We start from the raw sequence: 23,999 nt of genomic DNA, 5'->3' as shown, positions 1-23,999 counted from the left end.
TGTGAGTGGGAGCTGAGAGCTCAGGCAACAGGTCAGTACAGAGGAGAGGGATGACTCCAGCCTTCTGTCTTGCCTGGTGGAGAGAGGGAGCTGCCTGCTTGTTCCTACAGTTCCTCTGTGGTGTAATGTAAAGTACATTCTTAGCAGAGTTTTCCTGAAAAACAAAGTAAATCCCAACAATTCTTGCCATAAATGTGAATATACACAGTAAATAACAGTTTAATTTTTAACTGACTCATGGAATTTTTGTTTTGGTAGGTGCCTCTGAAAATTCTGATGAAGTAGCTTTGTATCATTGATTTATATGTGATCTATATAAAGGATTTATTTATGCTTCAGGAAGTTTGTCTCCTGGATTTAGTTGTTTTCTAGGAGGTTATTTTTTGCTCTATCTTATGATTCATGTGTGTTTTTTATTAACTTAATCTCAAGATTCTCAAGAAGAATAATTCTAAGGAAAAATAAATGCCTTTTGAAATTTTATTTTTTGTCTTATGTTACCTTTTTAATGTTTCATAAAAAGTGCTTAATTTTTTGGGTTTTGCATTAGCTTATTCAAGGAACTAAAAAGATCTGTTTAAATTAGATTAATATCTTTTAATTTACTAAACTTTACAATCTCTGTTGGAAAAATTAGGTAAGTTGAATTCCATGCTAGGAATTTAAATATCACTGCTCAAACCCCTTTTAATCACAAGAATAAAAAAAAAAAAGAGAGAAGTCAAAGTTCTTTTTTTTTTTCTCAATGTGTTTGAAACTCTCATGATATGCTATGTCACCCTTCCCATCTTTTTCAGAATCTGCAAAAGCTAAAATATTATGGCTTTTTACAATGAAAATTAAATTTCCCATGACAAAATTTACCTTCAGAAACAGGGCTTGTGAGAAAAAAAATTGTCGTTATAGACCATGAAATGCATCTGTAGGTTTGGTCACAATGAGACACTTCTCATTATCATCTAAGGAGATCTGATGATTGTAGGCTCAGAAATATGGATGAATTAACATGACTGAAAGATTCATCACAGTTTTGTACACTGATGGCCACTGACTGCATGTGTTTCTAGTTCTGGAAATAGATGGTAAATGTGTGTGTGTGTATCTTAAGCAATTTTTCCTGGATTTTACACCTAAGGTAGTCTTCTACTTTACATTTCATGAGATGACAGTTCTATCCAATGATACAAATGGCTTAAATGACTTATAATGACTTGTTAAGATGAGGTAACTTATAGGCTTAAAATCAGTGATTGAAAAGTCAGAAAGAACATTTTGGAATCATTATTCTGTGCAGTATTTTTAGATAAATGAAGATAAGCTAGATCAAGAAAAGATATTTGCATCTGTCTGGTGGAATTTGGTAAAAGTACACTTTAAAGAATGAATTAGATTTTTTTCCTCCTCTTAGCCAGTTTATTATTTAGTACCATGGGCTCTTGGATCACTTATCCGTGTTTCCAGCTGTTGTATTTGTAGCAAACAGCTGGTCCCATCCTAAAGCAAAGTTACATCTCTTTGTAACAGTTGGACTCTTAGCTGAATGTTACCAGTGTTGAGCTTCCTCCTAGAGTTTAGTTATAATGAAAAAGAGGTAATTCTTGAATGTAACACTTCTGGAGCATCATAAATTAAATATATTTGCTTTACTACCGTATTTCTCTATGATTTGTAAAAAGTTACTGCAGTTTAGTGACTGTGAAGTATTCGTGGGCAAAGGTAAATCAACAGCTAATGATCTCTTCTCTTCTGCAGAAAATTACATCAGCAGTTTGAGATGTATAAGGAGCAAGTGAAGAAGATGGGTGAAGAATCACAGCAGCACCAGGAGCAGAAGGGTGATGCCCCAACCTGTGGCATCTGCCACAAAACAAAATTTGCTGATGGCTGTGGCCATAACTGTTCATATTGCCAAACTAAATTCTGTGCGCGCTGCGGAGGAAGAGTGTCTCTGCGCTCAAATAAGGTATGGAGTTACGAGAGTTTAACAGCAAGCTTCTCCTAAACTCAGTATCTCTTATGCATTGCTTATGAATCCGAATCACATAACTACTGAAACAGATTTCCTTTAAGGAGACAATATCTACTTCAGGGCCTTCTAAGAGATCTGGCCTCATTTCATGTAATTTCCAATTGCATATGAATTTATGATTATGGCTTTTAAGTTAATACATACCATTTTTTGACTAACAGACTCATGCAAGTACATTTCTTTGATTGGAGGATGAGACTCTATTTGAGAAACAGAAGTATATCTAGTGATCTAGTGATGGTAATATTGAGATGTCAATTGTTACAAAGTAGAGCAAGGATTTGTTTCTTTTCTGCTTGCCCAGGCTCATCTGTACAAGATTATTGTAAAATTACTGTTAGAATATTACATGTAATATAATACAGTGCTTTTAAATATTTATTATCTCTTATACATATGCACACATATTATGCTTATTTATATATGCATACACATGCAAATATTAACCTATTTCTGGAAAATAATTAAATGCACTAACATATATTACAACTAGTATATGCTGGTGTTTATTGTATAACAAGTGGTAAACCAGCAATCTGATTTCTTAAAAAACCTGAATGATAGAGTAAAAAATTCAGCGCAACTGATGTAATCACAGAAAACCCTTCTGAGATCATTTTACTCAACATTTTAGATAAAATGTTCAGATCTGATACACAGAATCTTTCTCAGAATCTGACAGATACCTGTAGAAGACGTGTGACAATATTCAAGAAGTATTATGCTAGTCTTTTGTAGAAAAGAATTAGCATTAGGAAGAATGCTTCATTTCCTAGTGAAACATTCTGATACACCGTTTAAATTCTCCTTGGCATGCATCATCTGAACTTGACAGATATAAGTCTGACTTCTCTTGACAGATTTCCAATGAGATTCTTCCGTAGCCTCTTAGATAATTTGTTCCAGTGCTTCACCATGCTCACCACAGACTGCTTTTCTTACTGTCTAATCTACATCTGTCTTTCAGTAAGCCCACTTCTCCATTCAGTCTGAGACTGTTCTGCAACTCTTCTCAGCTGGCATTTTTTCTACTGCTGTTGCTAATTTAGTGTGAGGCTTTCCTGCACCTTGTTCATTTTTATTCTAGATAGTTTATGAATATGCTGAGCCGAGTATCTCTAGACTGATTTCCTGTCAGGCTTCGCTGGTGATAACTTTCCTTAAAGAAACCCTGACCATTTATTCCTGTCTTTTTCTTCTTGTCCTTTCATTAATTAAGTTTTCTCCTGGATGAATTTATTCCTATTCCGTGGCAGCTGAGATTCTTTAAAAGCCTGTAATCCCAAATGAGCAGTAGGAATAAGTCCCTTTTTCTCACTTTCTCTGTGACTACTTGAAAGAATTCTAGTACATGTAACAGATGTGTTCCTGCTACTAAAGCCATTCTAACTTTTCCAGACTTTATCACAATTTATCAATCTGCTTGCTAATTTTATTCTGCATTTGGGTTTCTAAAAATCTGTCCAATGTGGATGTCAGACTCACTTTTCTATTCTTCAATTGATATAATGTTGAAACTCCATAAAAATATCTTGGTATTTTTGCCAACTTTTATACTTCTTATCAATGAGACTGTATCACAGTTAATAATTATTTTAGACTGGAGATGCTTTACACTATCATCTCATTAAAAAAATTTTTATTTTTTTTTTGTTGACTCACTTTATAGCTTCTCTTTCTGAAATATCAGTTCAAAGTATATGCTCCAGTTTATTCTGCATAAAATAATATTCTAGAGTAAGTACCTTCCTAATCACTGTGAATATGAATAAAAAATATCTGATTCAGAAAGACTGTGGCAGTCTCCTGTTTATGATCTCTTTTATGCCTACACAGATTATGCTATTAAAACTCTTTTGGTCTACCAGAATTTACCAGAATTCATTCTTATATCTTTTCTTTTCTGGATACTACTTCAGCTTCTTGAAGGATGACTTCTAATAACTTCCTGTTTTAACTTTGCTTTTTTAGGTCTTTGTAGACATTTTTTGACACATTATATATATATTTTATATATATATGTCTGCTTTGGACCTTATATAAGGTGATAATTTCAATTTCACTGTCTGAAATGTTCTTTGATGGATCTGTTTGAAATCTTCATAATACCAAGTTTCAAGATAAACTCCTGCCTTTTATGCCAGATTCTGCTACTAAATTTTTTAGTACAGACCAGTATTAGCAGCATGCACTTCAGGTGATGGACAATTGCAAAGAACACTCTTCTTTCAAAGGTCTCAGGGCTGACTACTGCTTACAAGGTTCATGGCCATGAGTAGGAGCAGGGAGTGGAAATGTTTTGACTGTTGTCAGATCATTAGATTAGGATTCTCAAAATGTTTGGATGATTTATTCCTTTTTCAGTCTCATTAAAGTGCCTGAAATGTATAGGCATTAGCATTCAGTTCAAGCTGCACAAAAATTATCATTATGTGGGAGTTCCTTCTAGCTCAAACAAATAAAAATTATAATGGTGGCACTTTTGCTTCTGTACAATTTATTAGCTGAGTGAATGGAGTATTTAGCTAGAATGGGGACTTAAATTTCAAGGGAGTAAAAAACCTTGAACAGTCATCTTTTATGTTTATGAAAAGTTTCAGATTGATTAAAACTGAAATAATAAATCCTGTGAGAGCAAGCAGTAATCGTTCTTAGCAGTAAGAGTACCACTGATATATAAAATATACTCCTGTTCTTTTTCTTTAAAGAATATACTGATTTATATAGGGGAATGAATATTGAATGAGCCAGTAGACAGCAGAATGAGGTTTATGCAGGTGAGGAATCTAAATGCTAAAATGTTGGAAAAATACAGCTGCCAGGTTGATACAACATTGTGTGCAGCAAATATAAATTTTAGCACCTCAGAATGCCAGTTCACTAAACCAACCTTTCACTTGTACAGAAAGGAAAAAATGCTTGTCTGAAAAGTTAACTTAATGCATGCTGAATACCTACTTGCAGGGTATTTGGCAACTTACTAACACTTGGGGCCACTGAAACTTCCTTCCTTCTTTGTCTTTGAAGAACAAAAGCGAGAGATTTTCAGTTGTTTTATAAGACCCAACAACGTGGGAAACACGTAAGGTGTAAGTAGGGAACTTCTCTCAGTTCCCATGGTTCAGTGAAAGCTTTGCATTCTGATTATTTCCCTGGGGCTGTTTGATTTTTAAAAAAAATCAAGTTCCTTTTGCTGAATGATTCTAACTGCAGGACTTGCAATGTGTTCATCTGCATGGAGTTGCAACACAAAACTGTAGCATACTTGTGCTAATGCATAATCCATTTCATTCTGTTGAGAATTAGCAAGCACTGAAGACTTAGTCTGTCACAATCAAGTTTTCTAAGTCACTAGGATTTGGTATAAACTCCTTGATTTGTTATTGTATACAAAAAAATTGGTCTTTAGGAGATGTGCTTTGACTTTGCATTTCTCTACAAAAGACTCATAACACTGTAAACATGAAGAAAGGATTCCTCTAAACCATTTGTGTGGCTTTTCTTTTCAGTTTAATCCACGTCACACCTGTAAAAACTGATAACCTGCAACTGTATTCATCTCTCTGGAGAACAAGTATCTCTGCAAAAAAGGAAAGTCAGCAGTAAATTATTCCAAAGACAATCTCTTATTCAGAAGTTGTGAATTCACAATTGGAAGGTGTAAAAGTTCTCATTAGGATGAATTTCACATCTCAATATCCCCATGGATAGAACAGAATTTGTATTATCAAGTGTGTTGAAGACTTCCACTCTTAAATTTGGTCCTGATTATACTGTAACAATGTTAATGCCATAGGAACATCTATGACATTTAAGACATCTCTAAATGATGATCATTTTAAAATGATCAAACCCCCCCATTGTATTTGAGGTGATCAACCTCTTTATTCTTTTGAAAGTTATACCCAAACTTACCAGGACTACAGTTCAGCTAGTATACATCATGGTCCTTAGTAGTTTTCCCCACTCCTTTCCCAGTGGAGTTTGTCTTCTCTGATGTGGTGCAGCTGTAACCTGGGATCAGCCTTGGGGACAGAGATGTGTGAGGATGGTTTGCAATAAGCCCCCTTGGGAGCTCCAGTTCTTTGCCTGGGAGCTGCTTGGGTGCTCAGGCTTGGTCCCTGCCTCAGCCATGCCACTACCTGAGCTGAGCCTAATCTGTAGGCTTGGTTTCCTGGATTGCCTCAGCTCTACCTCATCACCATGGACCTTGCTGGGGACCTGGATTCTTTGCTGACCGTGGGCCCTGTCCTTGGGTTCCCCTTGGGTGCCTGTTGTGGGACACAGGTCTGCAGGTGGGAGTATGACCTGCCTCATGCCACCCTTTGTGCCTTCTCCTGGCCCTGGCCAAGCTGCTGACCCTGCCTCTGCCAGGTCAGTATAGAAGTAGTGCTGTCCCAGAATAACCCTTCAGCAAAACTTTTCTTCAAATTGCTTCATTTAGTACTAAGAGTAAAAACCTTGCCACAACTGCCATTTTGAACCAGGAGATATTGCTCCTTTCAAGTCTGTAAACTTTGCTTGCAAACTAATGCCTAGCAGAACTGATATTCAGAATCTGCATTTCTGTATTGATACTTTGGATTCTCTTGATTGTTCAAAAACCCTCTGTGGTTTTAATACAAGCTATGTGGATATGATCAGTCCCTTCAAATGACAACTGCACAAACTATTTCTGTTATTAATTTTATTTATTTGAAACTATTTACATTTGATAGCTCTTTTGATCTCAATAAACAGCAAGTGATGGTCTCAATTTCAACAGAGGCTACATGTTTGAACTCTTACTACTTTAAAGCTTTCATAAACCTTAGAGGTTATTCTGATCCTGATACAGTGAACAACTCACAATTTTACCCAGACTCATAATTTTAGGCAATAAAGGTGAGAAATGTACAGTCTTGAAGAGTAGCTTTGACTCATGCTGTCAGATGCCAGATTGACCTTGTGACAGACGTTTTTAAAAAAGGATAAGGGATAGATACTGATTCATTCTAGTTTTATTTTGAGTATAGGATGGAATTCCACTAATTTTGCTAACATTTTTGTGTGTCTGAATACTCATGGAGATAAGGCCTTTCTCCTTAAAACCACTGTTAAAATATACCTGCATTTTCATGTGGAGCAGGACAAATACCACTGAAATCAGACTGATTTGTTGCTTTTTTAGTATCAGTTTTTTGAAAACTGAGTTGAATGATTTCTCTAATGTCTTTGCTATTGAAATGCCTGGCTGGGCTGTCTTTCATATCATCAGTAATATTATTGCTTGCAGTGTATTGCTACGAACTGAAGAATGTTAGACAGTGTGTGTGGAGGAAGCTGAGAGGCTGGAGACAGTCTTAGGTGTTTGGTAAAGTGTGATGGCTTGTCTTGAACTTCACATATCTTTATATTTGGTAGCTTGCTTCTGAAAAGAGGTTCTTCATCCTGGATGTTATTTGGCATAGGTTGATTGTGTGAATCAAGTCTTGGTTACTATTATGATCAAAGTATGAATCACAGGATTTTGAGTTATGCTTATGGATTGTAATCCTCTTGGATAGTAGAGTGTATTTCTTCAGAGGTGAGGATGAGAAATCAAGGCTCTGGATGTTTCCATATAAAATGTCTCTGAGTACTACTGTTTTTCTTACTGCAGTGGGACAGGAAACCATGCTAGGAAAGTATGACACCACCTGGTACTGAGCAGAAAAACATGTCTCTGCACAGAGAGTGATAATGCATGGATGTCCTGTGATTTACATAGCTTCCCATGCTATTTACTAGTTGTGTAACTGAGAATACTGCTAAAACCCATAACATCTTTGAAAATACTTTAATCTTTTGCCACTGAACATAGGATCATACAATAAATTGGGTCAGATCCGACCTGCGGAGGTTTTCTAGACCAATCTCCTGCTCCATGCAGGATTAACTTCAAAGTCAGATGAGATTTTTAGAACCTTGTTCAACTGAATTGTAAAAACCTCCTGGGAGAGAGAATCCCTAACCCCATTGGACAACCTCTTTCAATGATTAACAACTCTTGTGATTTTCTTTTTTCTTACATGCAGTACAATCCCTTAATTGTTGCATTTTGTTTATTACCTGTGCATCTTGAAGAAAATTCTGTCTTTGTGTTTCCTATAGCTGAACTTCAAATAGTCAAGGAAGGCAAGTAGTTCCCCTCTTCCCACATCCTTCCCTACCCCATCCTTCTTTAGGCTAAACAAGGCTATCTTCCTCAGCTTCTCCTTGTATATTGTGTTTTATTGCCTGACTGTCTTGTTGGCCTTTGTTGTATTCTCTCCTGTTTGTTTGTAACGTTAAGATTGAGGGAACCTAAGCCTTCTATAAGTTACATGTTTTAAAGTTACATGTCATACAGGTACCGGAACAGTAAATCTATGAAATTAATTGTCACCCTTTTTTGGTAAGCAGTTGTATTCCCAGCACAGCCAATGCTTAATCAAGTGCCTAGATTTAGTCTCTGTATTGGCATGTGAAATTAAAATACCAGATAAAAATCATCATTCTTCATTCACCAAAATGGGGAATATTTTTGACTGAAAACATTTTGAATATTTTTTTATGAAGTATTATTCCATTTACAGTTTTAGACAGCTAAAAAGACAATTTCTTCAAGGAAGATAACCAATAGGAATGTTTGTATTTAATACTGATGGGTATGAAAAAGAAAGTATACGTGTTATAGACCTGGCATGACATGCAGTGAACACTTGTGAGAAACTCTGTCTCCTTGTCCTTTATAACTCCAGGATTTTAAAGATCTGCTGAGTGGCTAACATGCTGTTTTGCCATTTTTGAATACCCTCTGTTTGTCTATAGTAATCAAACATTCTTAATTTCACTGAACTCTTTGCAAGTGCAAAGCATTGATGAATGCTAATGATTTGCAATACTGGGGTCCAAGGTATGAGTTAAATGCTGCATCCTTTCGATGAGATGACCCATTTTTTGGTGAAGATAATTCAGACATGACTCCCAAATTATTTTTATGAAAATAATTTCTTTTGTGCATTTTTTGTACAATTTTTAAAATGTATTAGATAGTCTCAATTTCACTCATGAAAGGATTATGAAAATGATTAAAATTACTTACTTTTCACTATATATCCTTCACCATTAGGGAAAATAAGAAAGATATATATTACTTCCTTTGATATTTATTTATTTATCTTACTAAAAAATTCTACTACTTGCTTTCAACATGGAAGTGACTCTTTCCTTGTATATTTTTTTTTTCCCCTATCCTTTCTTTCTTGCTTTCGTGGATATGAACTCCAGGAGGACAAAGTGGTTAGAGCCTTTTTTCTGTTTAAAGTTCTTTTCTTTTATGGTAGACTTACTTCCTGCCCTACATTTGCTCTCATTTACACAGGTGTAATTCCTACTGAAGGCAAGGGGAATTACTGTCATTAAAATGAAAGCAATGCTTGGCATAAAAGGCTTACCTGTTTTTCAAATAGCGTACTAATGATCTGTGAGTTGTGAACAGTATGCATGATCTTTCTCTCTGCAGCTTTTGTGAGCATGCCCCTGCCTTTCCTTTGCTTTTGCAATATGATATGTGCACAGCTTAAAAAAGTTAAATGTCATTTGTGTCATATTGTTTCTTTGATAAAATTCATTTGTATTATTGTAGAAATGTCATAAAGTGATTATTATGATTTTTCCACTCTGTATCACTGATATGTATTCTCTCAACATTTTAGGTTGTAATTTTTTTGGCATGGTTCTGATTTTCAATGACAATACAATTAGATACCAGTAAATATTAAGAAAACATATTTATCCTAAACATTAGGAATATGCCAGCAATGTCATAGAGTTATCCACTAATATAAATTATTTTCTAAACTGGTTTGTAGGCTTTCCTAAAATACAGTGCACATATTGTATTCAGCATAATGTTGAAATAATGTTAAACGTTATGCATGTCACTGACATTGTTTGTCTTGATAACATTACACGCAGAGTAAATATTTTAGTCTTTTATTTTAGCAATATTTAGAAATGGTAGTGTAAATCTGAATTTGGGAATAAGCCTGGATATGTTTCAATATTTTACCGAATTAGTGTAATTGTTTTAAAACAACAGAATTGAGAAAACTACTTGAGCTGGCGTAAAGCTGTTCTTCCATGAAACTCTCTGCTGTATTCTAAAGAACTAAAATTGCAAAAGCAATTTGCCCTGTAGTGCTTGGCAAATAAGTTCCTGTATGAGATGGAGTAAAGAAATTCTTTAGCGTTCATATAATTTTAGTTAATGTATACAGAGAATGGCTTGTTCTATAATAAAATGTAATTTTTTCTTACTGGTAGAAGTGTCAAGGCTCACATTTAACTTGCACCTATGGTTCAGAAATACTTTGCCTCACACACAAGTTTTAAGCCATGTGCTGTTGTTACCATTTAGGATATATCTTTAGTAGCGGGCAAGTGACGCTTGAGATGGGCCATACACTGGTGCCCCAGTCTGTTAGAGGGTACACAGCTTTCTTTTGGCCTACATCATCACAGTTTTTCCACAGTTAAAAGGCTGTGAAAGTTCAAAAGCTGTGAAGTAACACTAGTTAGTAGAATACAGAGGTAGCTGTCGATTACAAAAAGTAGATGAAAAAAAAGAGCAATTTTCTCCTTGAAGAATGTACCCTTTCTGTATCATTTTGCAAGTAATTGATGTGTGCTAACAGTATTTATTCCCACAGTCAGTCCAACAACTGATGTATGTGATACCATCTATGTTGGAGCCATGTCAATTACTAAATTCACCTGGAAAATAAAATTAAAAAAAACTTGTGAAGGAGGCCACAGTAATAAAGTTATATTATTATTTAGCTTTACCGTGTACATGTGTTAAGGAGAGAAGGGACCGGAATTTCCCTAGCTAGTCAACTAGTTAGATTTTTCCATGAATAAGGGCAATGGCTCAAGTTGCTGCTTTATGTAATGTCTATTTCTGCTGATTTTGAAATAGATGATTTAGAAGTTATGAAGGCAGAAGAACCAACAAATATATTGAGTCAGCTTTTTCTCAACTACAGACATTGTGAAGAAAGAACAGCAGTGGTAGTTTTCTTTATATTTTAGTAGTAACTGTAAGGTTAAGAGCCCTGGTGTATTAATGAAGATACCATCAAAATAGGTACTTCAATATAAGCAGTATTTTTTTGTATGGTACAGCATTTACCAGTAGATTAACATACCTAGTGAAGCCTTAATATTATTTTTTATCCTTCATTTTCTAGTGTTAGTGCAGAAGGTCTGAATTCCAATATTTCTTAGGAGGCTTATTCTGTATTTTGTAACCACAGAATGGCAAGTTCAATAGAAAATGCTCCTAGATAAAGCTATAGCTACTTGGTGACTGTTGATGGTTTGTTGACCCAATTAAAAAACATGGATTTGGAAAATGAGGTATATTCAAAGCATCAGGTCTGTAAAGAGTTAGAAACATGTTTTAGTGTGTCCCCTCTAGAAATCTTGTTACATATTTTGATAAAGATTAAGATTGCAGGGAAAAGCTCGGACTGCAGATGGAGTTGAATAATTGGGACAACCATACAGCAGTTTACTGGTGCTATTAATGGTGGTGCGCAATGGAGTTAGACAAGGATCCTGACTATGTTTGAATGTTGTACCATTAAACATGCACAGAAGGGAACTTATACCACATGTCTTTCTACTCCACTTGTGACACCGTACTTGGAGTGCTGCAGCCAGCCCTGGGGTCCTCAGCACAGGAGCTTGAAGTGAGTCCAGAGGTGGCCACCAAGGTGATCAGAGGAATGGAACACCTCTCCTATGAGGAAAGACTGAGACAATTCTTCAGGCTGAACAATCCCAAGAGAAGACTCTGGGGAGACCTTATAGCAGCCTTCTAGCACCTAAAGGGGTCCTATAAGAAAGATGAGGACAAACATTTTTGGCAGGGCCTGCTGCAATAGGAAGAAGAGAATATGGTTTTCAGCTGAAGGAGGGTTGGTTTATATTAGATATGAGAGAAGGTTTTTAATTTGTCTGAGGTAAAATGCTGGAGCAGGTTGGCAAGAGAGGTGATGGAGTGGGGTTCTGAGCAACCCAATCTGATTGAAGATATTCCTGCCCATGGCAGGGGGGTTGGACTAGATGAGCTTTAAAGGTCCATTCAAACCCAAACCATTCTATGGTTCTATGGTATCATTACCGCTTCAGAGTCTACAGCTCACTGTGCCTTTTCCCACAAAGAACATGGGAATGACTCATGAATGTGTCAGGACTTCATTAGTCAGGTATATAAAGAAGTACTTTTACAAAATTGAGACCCCAGTGTCTCAGTAGTGCCAGAAAGGAATAGTGTATATTAAGAATGAAAGAGTTAGATTGTATCTGAGAAGGAAGCAGTTGATGTTTTAAAACTGAAAAATAGTGTGAATTTTTTCCAACTTCTGGATGTTTTTTCCTTAAGAAATAAGGTACATTTTACAGGATTTCCTGTATTTCTGTCACTATTTTTCAGTCAAAATGTGACTATGAGGTAGAGGTTTCTTTGAGAAATCAGAGTCAATTAGGCTGATAAAAATGAAGTTGATTAAAAAAACCAAAGATACACAGGATCATCTCCCTTTTACTTAGATTTTGGCAATTATATTCGTAATCATATAACTTTATTGAAATGAGCAACACCATTAGCTAGAATAGTGAAACTGTGTGACTATATCACTGACAATCATGGAAAGTGTCATTAAATTGATGAGGAACTAGGAAATGCAATACCATTTGGGCAAAAATATATCTTCATTTTAAATAGTAGGAAATGAAAATGTAGTAGAATTTTTAAATTTTTACTGAATGTTATCCTGAATTTAAATGAAATGATAGACTTTGTACCTTTTCTCTGAGACCATGGCTTTAAAGTAACCACTCATACTCTGGAGACAACTAATAGGTTTTTGGAAAGAGCTGACAGGAGAAAACATGGTTCCTTCACTTGCTGGTCATTGTCTGGCTTTTTAAAACTGATGAAATTCCAGCACAGTGTTTTGTTATGGACATTTAAGGTTTAGATAAATCAGTTCGTATGTGTTAAGTGTTTGTATTCAAGTGACAAGTTTTGTAGTGACATGAAATCAGCAGTGGCATGGCCTTCAGAGCTTCTGAGACTTTTTCGGTTCATTCGTCTCTTTCAATGGATTCAGGAACTTGTTTTTAGGGAATCTGTTTTAAACTGCTACAGATCAAAGCCTTCACCAAAACTGTTTATAATTTTGTACAGGATAAACCTGAAGAGCAATGCAAGGGAAATTGCTTTTTATTCTGTCCTTATTTCCTGTGCAAGTAAATAAAATATTTGGCACTTCACTTGAAATAAGCCTTCTACCTTTCTAATGTTATTAATTTTGAAATACTTACGACACAGACAAATAGCTTGTATTTAAAAATCAATTCTGAAACCTCCACTAAGAACTTATAGAATACTTTTTTTCTAAAGCAATTTTATATAAAATTACAGTAGAAAAGATAAAAAGCAATTATCACAGGGCATTTTTCTCCATCCCTTTGTCTTACTATAGTTAAAACTTCCTACATGGTGTTTTTGTTCACCATGTTCCAAATTAATCAAAATTATTATTCCAGTCAGGAGAGATGTTGATGTGTTGATGATAACGTTTTTTGTCACTTTTGTGAAAATTTCACTTTTTAAAAAAGAGGGAAAGTTTTTCTCATTTTACTTCTGCCATTCTGAACAGGTCCTGGGCCCTACCAAATTCCCTATTGTTTCTAAACCATCGCTGTTGTAGGTCTGTACCTTCACAGCACTCAACAACCTTCTCATCTGGAATTGCACAAATGTGACAAATATTTTTAGAATCTGTAGGTTGCTTCTCCTACCTCTGCCTTCTTGCTATTGGAAAATATCTGTTTGGGGAAACTCTTACCCTGTTCTTGACACTTGACGCAAGCTGATTTTGTGTTTCTTATGAAGAAACACACTCAGAGTCTCATCAAGATTTTCATGGGCTGTGTATGCTCTGTGTGTTTATTTTAACAAAGAAATATGTTGATTTGCAGATCAATGAAATTTGGAAAAAACCTCTTTTTTAGAAGGAGACTCATAAAAACTATAGAATATTTCCTATACTTAGAATACCTCTGACAAAAGTCTCCTGTACTAGCTATTCTATAGGATCATTTTCTGAGCTACTTCTTTGCTGTGGGAAGCTTAATGATTTTCCTCAGCTCTTGAGTATTGTCTTTCAGATTGGGATCTCTAAAAGTCATTCAGAGAGTTGGCAGCTTAGATCTCCCTGCATCCACTTGGGCCGCTTGTCCAAGCCTGTTCTCTGATCCTGTTTCTCGCATATCCATTTGTCTAAGCTGCTCTGCTTTATCTTACTGTGTTCAGACCACACTCTTGTTTCCTTGATCACTAACAGAATGCACCTCCAGTAGCAGAAGGTGAACAAACATCTTGGTTGAAATTGGTTTGTCATATTTCAATACTAGGTTGCTCCTTTTGCCTGTCAAAATTATCCTGCAATCAAGTCACGTCCTCCACTCAAAATGTTACCCAGCTTTATTTTCACTGTTTTCAAGACTGTCATGATGTGACAAGATAGAATGTAGTCAGTATACAAAGGTTTCTAAACCTGCAAGTAACAGACTTAAACTTGCCTGAAATCTGGTGAAGACCATACATAGTAAATATCTCCTGTTAATGGTTAAATTGGCATACAAATGTTTTCCCTAAATTAGATCCCATGTGTTGCTAGCTTTTAGGGCCTTACTGTCATTCCAGGATACACTGTCTGTTGGCCATCACAGTCAAAGAACAGGGAGATTACACAGCATTGTAGTCCATAGTCCCACTTTACATTAACTTCTTTGAGGTGTTGGAGATGTTGGGGGATATGGGGAAGGAGTGAGATTTCATCTTTTTTTTTTTTTTCCCCTCATCACTGCAATGCCCATTGGCCTATTTTCTCATGCACAGATCAATGGCTTACCCTCCACAGTGTTCAAGGAAGGGGGGAAGGTCTTCCTAGGAACTGCCAATCTCCTTTTCCAGCTTCTCCTTAAAAGTTAGTTGGAAAATAAAAATAAAACAACTTCTTGACATAATGTAGCTTCAAAATGGTCTTAGCTATTTCAATCTGATGTAAGGAGACTTTACTTTTGTTATCTGTGCTCCATGCTTAAAGAACACCAATATGTTTCTTGCTTAAGAACGTACAGAAAACTGACGATGAAAGTGAGTCTGAAATTCTTTTTACAGTCGTATTTGTACTTCTGTATTAGATGAGCAAGGGTTTATATGCCCAAAAACTTGTATAATTTTTTTCACCCACAACAGTCAGTGTAAAAAACACTAGTTGTTCCAATAAACCTTGTCCTTTACATGTACACTATGGTGGTGTAATTTTACTGTACAGAAATTAGAGGTAGCTGGTTTGGTTTTAGATGATACTGAATTTCTGAAAAGCACTAGAGGTGATTTAGAGAGTCTGGTGAAATTAGAGTGACCAGGTTTTGTTTTGCTAGCTATTTTTCCCATCCTTCTAGCACTAGAAATTTATCTTTTAACTTCAAATTGTTCAAAATAGATTAATTTTCTATTGAAATTCTTCTGCAAGCTCTCCTAAAATAATCTTGTCTTAAAACACGTATGGAAACATTGCTATAACAATAAAAACTATAGCACATCAAAAAATTTTCACTTTTGTTCAAATTAATAGAGCAAGAGCAATTACAAATAGCAATTCTGGAACCAGAAGATGAAACAGTTCTTGAGCAGTAAGTTTTATTTGCCACCTGTTGCAATATTCAGAAACATTACCATGTGCTATTAAGTTCCAGGTGTAGACCTTTATCAAAGGTAGCTCAGCAAATTCCTCATTTCAGTCTCAGGTGTGTAACAGCACACCTAGGACTCTTTGGACACAGTTAGACATTATGGCACAGCAGGGGATGGTATAAATGTTTAATTATCTAGATTTAGCGTCAGTGGCTGGAAACCAGTGCCTATATATATAAATAATGAAGACATTGCTAGGAATAGGGTAAAGCGGCAAACCTCCCAATGTGTTTGCTTCCCCTTGAATGTTTACGTAGAGCTTTATTTAGCTAGTGTCTTCAAGGAACAGTTTAGTGGTAGGTTGGGGAATTAAATGAAAAAGGCCTTGCATCTGGGTTCATATCTGTTCGCTGTTTAAATCTGCTGTGTGAAAAAAGGAATTCGCATGGCCAGCATCTGTTCATATACAAAATATTGTATGCACAGGCAAGGCAGTCATTCAGCTTAGTATGAGTGCACTTATGCAGACAGTTTTAGCAGATGTTGAACTTCAGTGCATTCAAGGAAAAATTTAAATAAATGTAAAAAATCCTGTGTTTAAACAAGATGTCACCTATGAACCATAAACAGGGTATTCAAAAATTAAAATTTCCTTGGTTCGAATTATTATAAAGATGCCTTCATTCAGCATCAAGAAGATCTATGGAAAAGCTTGGATTTCAGGTAGCTAATTCAATTTCAGTCAATTTATGTGTGTTACTGTTTGTGGCTTTTTGAGGATTAGTTTCATGTTGTTCACAAGCCCTTTTTAGCATTAGATCTGCAAGAAATAAAATAACAATGGTTTGTAAACAAAATACATAAAGTAAAAGGATTTCTGTTTGATATTGGGGATAATATGCTTTCACAAAATAAATCCATACAATGTTTTAATACTGAGAGAATCCAGATGTATCTTTATTAATTTAAGTGGGTATCTGACTAATTTTTTTTTTACTGTGTATACATGTACCTCCCATTTATCTTTAAATGTTTAAAGTTGGTCAGTGTTAATCACTAGCGTTCATTTAACCTGTTCATCTTTCAGTTTCAGTGTAATTGCTACACAACTTCAGAGTCATGACCTGTTTAATTAAGGTGTTCTTGCTCTCAGATACTTGGTCATGTGATTATGAAAGATGATCTTTATTGCTGTTAACAATTTGTATTTCTTACAGTTTTAGGTAGGCAAAGTATGGTACCTTTCTAAGAGATTAGACTAGTTTAACCTCTACATTGAAGATAGGGTTCAAACGCCCATTTCTCCCAATGTGTGCAATTGCCTAGTGTCTTTGCATTCAATATTAGTTAATTTTTAGATTATAACACCATGATGATTATATATTTTTTAACAAATTTGTTTTACTCTGTAGTTGTGAAGCAAATTCCTCTTATTTTACTTCAAATTATTTTTTTTGGTTTTATCTAATCTTTGTTTGGCTTCTATTTATTATCGACATCATTGTGAGTAGCCAAAGAAAACTTTCTATGTAGTGAATGTCTGTCCTCAGTAACTTGGGAGGAGCATAATTGTTTACGTTTTTCTTAACATTGTATAGCAAAAAGTGAAAATTAGTTCAAAATTTAGCATATAGATTCTCAAGTACTCATTAAAAATGTCTAACAAGCTATATTTTATTCAAGAGAAAATGCTTTATTAATATTGACCATGTTGCAAAAGATTTTTTGGTCATGCTTTATGTTTCTGTAGTCCTTCTAGATTAATATGATTGTTTTTGTTTTATAGCTTATTCATCTGTTTATCTTAACTGGCTATTTATAAAAGACTTTGAAATAAAATAGCTATGATCCTAGAATGTTAGACTACTGTAATTCTGTTGTACCAAAAGCTTAATAAAATGCTGTGGATGTATTTAGTATTATGAATGGGATACTATCATAGGTGAGGGTTTATTCAGGCCCTAAATCCACAGAATGGCTGCCTGCTGTGTAAGGCCATTGCTCGAGGGAGAGCATGCCACCAGTTACACTTAGCAGCTAGGGAACAAAAGGAGGGCTTTACCAGAGAGAAGTAGACCACTGTCTTCGCTCTCCATGGACTTAAATATGGGTTAGGTCTAGTCCAGAACTGGGAATTAAAACACATATAACTTCACCTTCTGAGAAGATTAAAAATTCTTTCATAAAGGAACCATTGTGTCTGGATTTAATCTCAACAAAAGTTGAGATTTTCTTTCTAAAGCCTCAAACATTTAGTCTAGCCATTTATATAGGCTGCATGTGGTGTCTTCACAGAGCTGACTTGCTTCCTTCTACATTGTCTGTAGTGAATATTGAAAAAATGAAGGGAGAAACAGAAGCCACATGGAGCTGTATCAATAGTAAGATTCAGTGGTTTAACAGGGTAAACTGGTAAGAGCTTCCAGCTGTAAGTTGGAATGTAAAACGACACAGCCTGTTTAGAAAGAATTCCTAACAAACTATATGCTCTTTTTAAGGCAAATTCTATGTCCTTTTTAAGGCACAGACATAGTTTCCAGGATATACTTCTAGAAAGCCTTTTATTCTTGTGGGAGCTTCAAATACTGATGCAAACTTTTTCAGGACAAAATTATTTTTGTAATTCAGTAATATTCTTTGAAAAGTCTAATACTTAGTTGTTAGCTGCAAATTGAAGTTGTAGTGTGGGTTCTTTTTTGACGAGAAATTCAGTTATTGATGTTCTTCAAGACACTTGCTCCATGACTTGTTTGCTGTTCTTACTTCATCTGGATTCTCATATTAAGAGTTTGGAAGAACATTAAGGACTTTATTAAGGCTTTGGACTGTCAGCTCACATACACGTAATATGTACATAAAGAGTTCTCCCATGATATATTTCACTTTTCCTGCAAGAGGGAATGGTGCAAAAGAGCTATAAAGAAGGAAGTGGTCATTAAACTGTAGATACAATTATCTGAGTGAATTTGAAATAGAACTAAGTTTAGGAAAGGTGATAATTCTCACTAATAATGCTTTCAAAGCCTGCTAATTTATACGAGCAGAGAAGGGGAAGCATTCACCTAGTTGCTTCTGCTGAAGTAGCAGAAGGATTTTGCATATGTGGAATTTGTAGATACTTTAAAGTAAGAAATAATTATGGAAGTACAGAAACGTGTCAATATATATAAAGTAGAAATATAGGCAGTTAACTTTATTTGCTTCCTCACAAAGGGGACTATTTGGCATTGGATTAAAAAAGAAAAAAGAGCTTTATTCCATTGTTCATAAATTCCTTTTTTCCTTTTGTTAAATATAATTGTTCTCTTCAGCATATCGATAGGTGTATATACCTGACTGTGTAAGGTGTCACTAAGTCTGTTGCTTTTTTACCCTTAGTCTCCTATTCTGTTTTGAAATTCCTGAAACAAACATACTGACATACATATAATTCTCTTTTTAATGTTAGATTTTCTTACTATTCTGTCAGGGTTAACTGTGGCTGCAGCTATTGCAGTCATAAGATGTGTAGCTGTTGTAGTGTGCAACTCAGTGTAGGTTTCCAGGCTGGATACCACAGCATTGAGAATTGGTGGGGGGAGGTGATTGTCCCACCATACTGTGAGCTGCTGTGGCCTCACTGAGTGCTGTGTGCAGTTTGGGGTACCACAGTGTACAAAGGACCTCAGACTATTAGAGTGAGTCCAGAGGAAGGAGATTAAAGTGGTGAAAATTCTTCCTAAGGGCAAGACTTAGGGGTAGTGGCTGAGGTCACTTGGCTTGCCCCGGTTGGAGAAGAGAAGGCGGAGGGGTGACCTCATTGCAGACTACGGCTTCCTCACAGGGATGGGGAAGGGGGCTGGGGAGCTTCTGATTGGACATTAGGAAAAGGTCTTCACCCAGAAGGTGGTGTTTCCCCAGAGAACTGGACATGGCACCAAGCTTGTTTCAGGAGCATCTGGATAATGCTCATAATGATATGGTTCAGTTTTAGGCAGTCCTTTGAGGAGCAGGGAGTTGGAGTTGATACTCCTTATGGATCACTTCCAATTCAACATATTCGATGATTCTATATGTTTTATATTTTGTCTGAGAGCTGTGCTGCTGTGACTACATTGTTAGAGCCCAGGCAGCAAGTTCATGTAAAGTTGAAGAATGTTTATGTGGGATTCAATACACCAGTAACTACATGATAAGCATCTCAATTTTTCTATTACCATTATGTTACATTTCATTAGAGTTGGATCTTTCATTTTTCTCAGACAATTTCAGTAATGAATGATGACACAGATGATGTAAATGGTGTAATTCTGTTGATTTCAATTTAGTGCCATCTGCATACAGACCCCAGGCTTATTGTGGTCCTGTCACATTTCCTCCCTTTTGGTCCCTTGTTGATGTTGACATTGTGTCTTATATTTATAAATAACTTGTGAACACTTAGTGCCATTCATCTTCCGATGGTTTACAAGTGTTAACAAATGAATATGCTCAACACCTCTGGGCTGTAGATCATTTGTTATTTTTATTAGCTGGTCCCTTAATGAAGCTGTGACATTAGTACAGATTTTTGAACACAAAGAGGCATAAATAACATCTAATTGAGACTCTTAGGAAACAAAAGTCTCAAAATGAAATCACTTTAAGATTTTTGAATATTATTTAACATTGCCTGTGGGAGTAAAAGTCTTGATAAAATAAAACAACTTAGAAGTGGCATTTGGATTATTTCTACTATGTCCTAAATTTGGTGGGAAAAATTATTTAGCATAATAATAGCTCATAATAATTGTTATTAAAATATTTAAGAAATTATTGTAACAATATTTTATTAAAAAACCCCTTTAATATTTTCAGACATTCTATATTTGTGTAAAAGCTGTTAATGTCAACCACTTTGCTGGAAAAATTTTGAAAATTAGTAATTCTAATGCCTATTTGTATTGCCTTATTCCAACCATAATTGCCTATTTGTATTTTTTACCAAAAATTTGTCTTTCCTCCCTCACAAATTCCTAATCCATGAGAAGGCGCAGGGGTGACCTCATTGCAGACGACGGCTTCCTCACAGGGATGGGGAAGGGGGCTGGGGAGCTTCTGATTGGACATTAGGAAAAGGTCTTCACCCAGAAGGTGGTTGGTCACTGGAACAGTTTCCCCAGAGAACTGGACATGGCACCAAGCTTGTTTCAGGAGCATCTGGATAATGCTCATAATGATATGGTTCAGTTTTAGGCAGTCCTTTGAGGAGCAGGGAGTTGGAGTTGATACTCCTTATGGATCACTTCCAATTCAACATATTCGATGATTCTATATGTTTTATATTTTGTCTGAGAGCTGTGCTGCTGTGACTACATTGTTAGAGCCCAGGCAGCAAGTTCATGTAAAGTTGAAGAATGTTTATGTGGGATTCAATACACCAGTAACTACATGATAAGCATCTCAATTTTTCTATTACCATTATGTTACATTTCATTAGAGTTGGATCTTTCATTTTTCTCAGACAATTTCAGTAATGAATGATGACACAGATGATGTAAATGGTGTAATTCTGTTGATTTCAATTTAGTGCCATCTGCATACAGACCCCAGGCTTATTGTGGTCCTGTCACATTTCCTCCCTTTTGGTCCCTTGTTGATGTTGACATTGTGTCTTATATTTATAAATAACTTGTGAACACTTAGTGCCATTCATCTTCCGATGGTTTACAAGTGTTAACAAATGAATATGCTCAACACCTCTGGGCTGTAGATCATTTGTTATTTTTATTAGCTGGTCCCTTAATGAAGCTGTGACATTAGTACAGATTTTTGAACACAAAGAGGCATAAATAACATCTAATTGAGACTCTTAGGAAACAAAAGTCTCAAAATGAAATCACTTTAAGATTTTTGAATATTATTTAACATTGCCTGTGAGAGTAAAAGTCTTGATAAAATAAAACAACTTAGAAGTGGCATTTGGATTATTTCTACTATGTCCTAAATTTGGTGGGAAAAATTATTTAGCATAATAATAGCTCATAATAATTGTTATTAAAATATTTAAGAAATTATTGTAACAATATTTTATTAAAAAACCCCTTTAATATTTTCAGACATTCTATATTTGTGTAAAAGCTGTTAATGTCAACCACTTTGCTGGAAAAATTTTGAAAATTAGTAATTCTAATGCCTATTTGTATTGCCTTATTCCAACCATAATTGCCTATTTGTATTTTTTACCAAAAATTTGTCTTTCCTCCCTCACAAATTCCTAATCCATGAGCAAAATTGCTCTAACAACAGTCTTTACTGAGAGATTTATTTTTTGAGGAATTAAGGGAACAAATAGGCAAAACCCATTGGACTGATGAATTCAAGGAACTTGGTTTTGTGCCGGGATGGCTAAGGGTTAGTGTAAAAAATAACTAACTTTGCAGGAGCTTAAATTTTACTAGACCACCAGAAATTACTGGTTAAACTGAAACAATGAGGATTAATTGAATAAAGAATTAGAGGGAAAAGCTGTAAACAACTTCCTAGCTGAGTTCCTCAAGCCTTAGTACTGGGGAAGATCTTGAATATTTTCAGTAGTGCCCTTGGCATAGAGAAAAGAGTGCTGTAATTAAATACATTGGTTACACAAAGTTGGATGCTTATCAGCACAGGGGAGCAATGGGATACTGCAAAATAGAGAACCAGATGACCTTGTGAACTCCTGTAGTGAAAATGAGTGCAGTAAAATACCACTAAGTGTAAAATCAGGAATTTAAGAACTAATAAGGCTTTCTTCTCTGAACTACACAGGCCAGGGACTCCTCTGTGGCTCAGTCTTGATCAACAGTCCTGAATTCTGCTTTCCATAGCAGGGTAACTGAGTGCAAACTGCTTATTAGGAGCAGTTTCTGCTCCATGCTGTTTTTCTACACTGTGTGTTGGCATTGTCTGGGAGATGCTGGTTAGCAAAGGCCTGACTGTGCCAGGAAGCATAAGAATTAGCAGGCAGTCCTGGGCCAGCACCTGGCCCTGTGACAGGATTGTGTCTTGCTAATATAGGCGTAGTCTCAAAGAGCAAAATCTATTTGGTCTTGAAAAATGAAAGCAGAGAGGGTATGTGATTGGTCACTATAAAATCATCAGGCAGCAAACACTGAGGAGAGAAAGGAGCTATTTACACTTAATGACAATACTGGTACAAGAATAAATAGCAAGAAACTAGTTTGGAATACACGAGCACTGGAAATTGAAAGACATTATTTCCATTGTAGCTGTAGGGATTGGAAAAGCCTTTTGACAGATTTTGGGCTCTTTATTTATAGTTAATTTTAAGATAAAATTTTATTAAATTACGAATTTTAAATTTTTTTTTTTTCTTTGAAGCAGCAGGCAACTGGAAGCAATCCATGAGGTTTCTTCCTATCCAGTATTCTTAAGGCGCTTAAGTTTCCTAAGAAAAGTGCAGGAAATGTGTGCTCAGTTCTCTTGCTTTTCTGAGACTGTTACAAATCTGAACATTTAGTAAATGTGTAGCTTGGTCGACTGTACATTCTCAATATATTCAGTAATTATTCAAATTTCCAAGGTTAAAGGTATCCTTTGTGAACCATGTTGTAAACTCTGTTCACTTAGAGCAAGTTAATTTCATGCCAAACCCACTGCACTTATTAAATAAACCCTCATGACCCTCCGGAGTACTGTGTAGGTTTATGAATTCCATTTTGGAAGCAGTGCAGCTGTATTTGTTGAGACATAATATTGGCCGGTTTGTACTATGTCCAAATCACACCCGATGTCACAATAGCCATTGTCTCACTGGAAGTCTGTACACCATTCTACTTCTTAATGAAATCATGAAAGCTCATGAAAGAGCTGAGTATGGTCAATATGGCACTATGTGGGAATTATGCACTGTCTTCCTTGGCATGGACTGGGCAGTGTTGAGTTGTGCCTGTGCCATAGTGAAAAAACCCAAAGTATTGCCTTTACAGATCTTGAAGAATATAATATATTTTATACATGAACAACTTCTTTTTATGCAATATACTTTAGGAAGGATGTACTCTGGCTTATATTAACCCAGCTAGATTAGTGTTCTAACTAACAGTTTCTAGTCCTACTGTGCACATGGAGGGTTTTTTTCCCCCACATTTTTGTGAACATAAATAATCTGTTTTCCTAGTCAAATGTCTTACTTGATAATTATATGAGCAATTTTGCTCATGGATTAGA

At 35.7% G+C, this 23,999-nt stretch overlaps 1 protein-coding gene across 14 annotated transcripts in view; it reads left to right on the top strand.

The window, feature by feature from the left end:
* RIMS2 (regulating synaptic membrane exocytosis 2) overlaps window positions 1–23,999 on the top strand; it is a 393,792-nt gene that overhangs the window by 23,503 nt on the left and 346,290 nt on the right. For all 14 annotated transcript variants that reach the window (XM_017730312.1, XM_017730317.1, XM_017730311.1 and 11 more), the window contains 2 exons: window positions 1,753–1,963; window positions 9,320–9,331. In XM_017730312.1, coding sequence (XP_017585801.1) covers window positions 1,775–1,963; window positions 9,320–9,331 — 201 coding nt within the window. In that variant the 5' untranslated portion in view covers window positions 1,753–1,774. The remainder of the gene's footprint in view (window positions 1–1,752; window positions 1,964–9,319; window positions 9,332–23,999) is intronic.

The sequence above is a fragment of the Corvus brachyrhynchos genome, unplaced genomic scaffold, assembly GCF_000691975.1.
Source record: "Corvus brachyrhynchos isolate BGI_N302 unplaced genomic scaffold, ASM69197v1 scaffold302, whole genome shotgun sequence".
Lineage (NCBI taxonomy): Eukaryota > Metazoa > Chordata > Aves > Passeriformes > Corvidae > Corvus > Corvus brachyrhynchos.
The sequence above is the reverse complement of the archived record's forward strand: the minus strand, read 5'-3'. Positions and strand labels throughout refer to the sequence as shown.